General features: G+C 54.7%; 1 protein-coding gene across 3 annotated transcripts; it reads left to right on the top strand.

Annotated features, from left to right (window-relative positions):
- The first annotated feature begins 6 nt into the window (after positions 1-6).
- Positions 7-3,396, top strand: HRCT1 (histidine rich carboxyl terminus 1). Of its 3 annotated transcripts, none has more exons than XM_011366185.2 (3): positions 7-912; positions 1,912-2,002; positions 2,733-3,396. In XM_011366185.2, exon 1 carries the CDS (start codon positions 357-359, stop codon positions 708-710), a length of 354 nt encoding a protein of 117 aa, XP_011364487.1. In that variant the 5' UTR covers positions 7-356; the 3' UTR covers positions 711-912; positions 1,912-2,002; positions 2,733-3,396. The 3 variants fall into 3 exon arrangements, with proteins under 3 accessions (XP_011364487.1, XP_023390022.1, XP_023390021.1); XM_023534254.1 differs by lacking the exon at positions 2,733-3,396 and adding an exon at positions 2,278-2,674; XM_023534253.1 differs by lacking the exon at positions 2,733-3,396 and adding an exon at positions 2,307-2,674.
- Positions 3,397-3,417: the final 21 nt, after the last annotated feature.

Genomic DNA, 3,417 nt, shown 5'->3' on the forward strand with positions numbered 1-3,417 from the left:
TACTGTCTCTAAAAGAGGAGGGAGCTGAGGCCCAGGGAGGGGAAAGGGCTGGCCTGGTCACTTGGCCAGGTAGCAGGCATCAGGGCCTAGATCTCTTATTGCCAAACTTAGTCCCTTGCTGACAGTCCTCTGTTCCCACCCAGCCTCCCCTTGGGCCTCCCCAGAGTTAACAGTCACTGGGCCTCACCCATGGCCAGCAGCTCCAGCCCAAAGAGGCTGTGTCCACATTCTCTGGCTGTTTTCCAGTCTGCAGGAGCCGAGAAAACAAAGTCCAGTGACTGTGAGGGCTGAGCAGAGGCCGCTGAAGGGGAGGAAGCAGCAGGAGCACCGAGCGGAGGGGACTGTCCGGCTCCTAGATGCTAGGCCTCCTGGGGAGCACGACTCTCGTGGGCTTGATCACAGGCACTGCTGTGGCTCTTCTGCTGCTGTTGCTGCTGCTGGCCACCTGCCTGCATGGTGGACGGCAAGACTATGATGTGGAGAGGAATCATCCAGCTGTAAGGAGAAATCGAGTCCGGCGGATCCAGCCTTGGCTCTTCCCAGGCCGGGGCCACCTGGGACACTTGCACCGTCCCCATCATCCTGGCCATGTGCCTCACGTGCACCATGTGGGCCTCCAGCACCACCACCGCCACCACCAGGCCCACCACCAGGCCCACCACCAGGCCCACCACCAGGCCCACCATCACACCCACCGTGGTCACCGCTGATGCCTGTGGATGGCAGCTTCTGCCCACCTACCATCTCCAGATGAGTGGACTCTCATGTTCCTGCGCAGAAGGGCACCTCTCTGTGGTGAACACTGGTACTGTGCCTAGGTCCTGCTGGGGCTTCGTTTGCATGTGGTGCCTTAGTGAACCACAGAGGAAGAGGAAAGCGGAACACCTGGGGTGGCCCTGTGCACACTGGAGGGTGAGAAGGGTGAGAGCGGGGGTGGTCCTTTGGGGATGGACACCACCTTGTGACTGTAACTCCCAGCTGAAGTACACCAATGCATGCTGGTGCATAAAGATGGCCCACGCTCTCTCCGAAGGGCTTTTCTCTGACTTCCTCAGGCTTCTGGCTGGGGGTAGCTGGGAGGGACCCTGGCAATGCCCTTTCATTTGGAGAAGGCAGTATGAGGCTGCACAGTCACTGGTGCCTTAATATAAGAAAATAAAAACCACTAAGAAGCTTTTGTGGAGAGGCTCTTGATTGCAACTCAAGTGGGAGGGAGGGAGCGAGTGGCCAGGCCGGTGTCAGTGGCCAGGCCAGGCCAGGCCAGGCCAGGCCAGGCCAGGCGGGTGTCTGCGTTGCCCTGGGACCGCCCTCTCTAACAGGAAGTGAGTTTTTAAAGTGGTGGCTTCTGCCTGGGGCTTGAAGGCTGGCTGTGCAGTATGTGTGGGTGGGGTGGGGTGGAGTGGGGGGCATAGCTGGTTGGGCTCTCAGTGCTCCATGAACAGAAGGTGATAAGGGCATGGGACCTGAGCTCTGAGGGAGGAATTAGGGTGCAGCCTTGTCCAGAGAGGGCTCTCTGGGTACCAGTGGGGTTCTGGGCTTCTGTGAGACAGTCCAGGGCCTGAGAGAGAAGAGGGATGAAGTTGCCCAGGCTGGCCCCCAGGGCTCTACCTCTGTTCTCTTTCCAGCCCATCTCTAGGGCAGACTGAGCTCTGGGACCTGCAGAAGCCCCAGTCCATGGGCTGCATTGAATTCATTATTTCCTTGGTAACTGGGTCAGAGTTTCTCATCCAAGCCTTGAGTCTCCAGCAAGCCCGCCCCCACTGGTGCCTGTGTGTGGCACTAGGGCGGGGAGGATTCTTTAAACTGGGGGATGGTGCTTGCTTGGTGGCCTTGGAGGTTGCTTTCCTCTTCCTGGGGTCTTAGTTCCTCTTCCTTAAAACAAGAGAGATAAGAGATTCCTTCCCTCCAAAGCCCTGAGGCATGTTCCCAAATACCCCAGGAACAGCCAGAGGAATTCCACAGGGAGGAAGGAGACCTCTTCTGAGGCCTGCAGCCTGTGTCTGTGAGCTGGGGTGGGAGTTGAAGGGAGGAGAGGCTTGGGGGCTGGGTGAGGAGGTAGGGAGGGGCTTGAGAAAAGGTCGGAAAGTCGGGAGCCTGCTGACTCACTGGAACAGAATGTCCTGTTTCTTTTCTGTTTCCTGATGTGAGTACTTGGGTTGGGGCAGGAGGAGCTATGAGGGGAAGTGGGGGGTCAATTCACACTGACAGCCACACTAGATTTCTGAGTTGGGAAAGTGGACTATAAGTCACCATGTATTGTTGATGTTATCTTTGCAGTGTCCTTCAAATCCTCCTCCCTTCCTCAGTGCCCTAGGTCCACCCTAGCTCATCCCCCAGCCTGGATTCCCGGCACAGCCCCTCTGACTCTGCCCAGCCCCAGCCCTGCCCCTTTCTGAAGCATCTCCATGCTGTGGCCTGAGGGATCTGCCGAAGGCCTCATTACCCTTGGGATGAAGTCTCTGCCTCTTGGTTGACCATTCAAGGCCCCTGGTGTCTTCCAGCCTCCCCGCTTGCTCTTTTGTTCCATTTGCATTGCTTCAGTCATCAACCCCAGAAAACACCCTGCACCTTACCCTCGCTGTGTCTCTGTCTAAGAAGAATTTGTTGCTCCCTCCTATGGGTTTCCAATTTATTATTTATTATTAATTAAATAATACATTTATTATCATTATCATCATCATTATTATTATATTTCTTTTGGAGCACTGACCACACTTTCTCTCTTTCCTCAGAGATTTATGGCAGGATTCAAGGGCCCTGCTCTCATAGATCTGAGAAAACTTTGAGGGCTCCCTGCCTCCCAGTACAGAACCAGCCTGCACAACAGATGCTCAGGAAGGATTCTTAAAGACTCATGCTCTCTAGAAAGTAAATGTGATCAAAATAATCACCACCCTCAGGGACACTATGTAGAGCAGTAAGGTCCTGTGGGATTAGGCCTTTGGGCTCTGGGGGCCTCTGAGGTGTGCTCCCACTCTATCTCCACATTGTCTGGGGAAAGGGGCGGGGGTGATCTGAGAAGCAGGAAACATTTAACAAGTGGAGGTCTGTAGCCTGCTGGCCTTGACCTCCCCTCCCTCTGTCTCTCTGCAGAGCCCCATGCCCTTCTTGGACTACGGCCAGTCTCCCTAAGTGTGGCTTCAAGCCTCTGGGAGAACTGGCATCCTCTTTGTTTGAGGACGGCTGCCATCACCTTTTCCCTTGTTTATAGGAGTGGAATGTATGGAATGTGGCCTTTTTTCAGACTAGTTGACGAGAATGACGGATGCTGGAAAGATATATACTATGATAGGTATCTTTAGGCGCCCTATTGCATTTGAGGCTCGTGGGCAGGGGCTGTATATCACAGGATTACAAAAGTCACAAGATGAAGAAAAGATAACTGGAAAAAATGCTCAGGACGAGCATCTTGAATTG

This window comes from Pteropus vampyrus, unplaced genomic scaffold (genome assembly GCF_000151845.1).
Source record: "Pteropus vampyrus isolate Shadow unplaced genomic scaffold, Pvam_2.0 Scaffold123, whole genome shotgun sequence".
Classification (NCBI taxonomy): domain Eukaryota; kingdom Metazoa; phylum Chordata; class Mammalia; order Chiroptera; family Pteropodidae; genus Pteropus; species Pteropus vampyrus.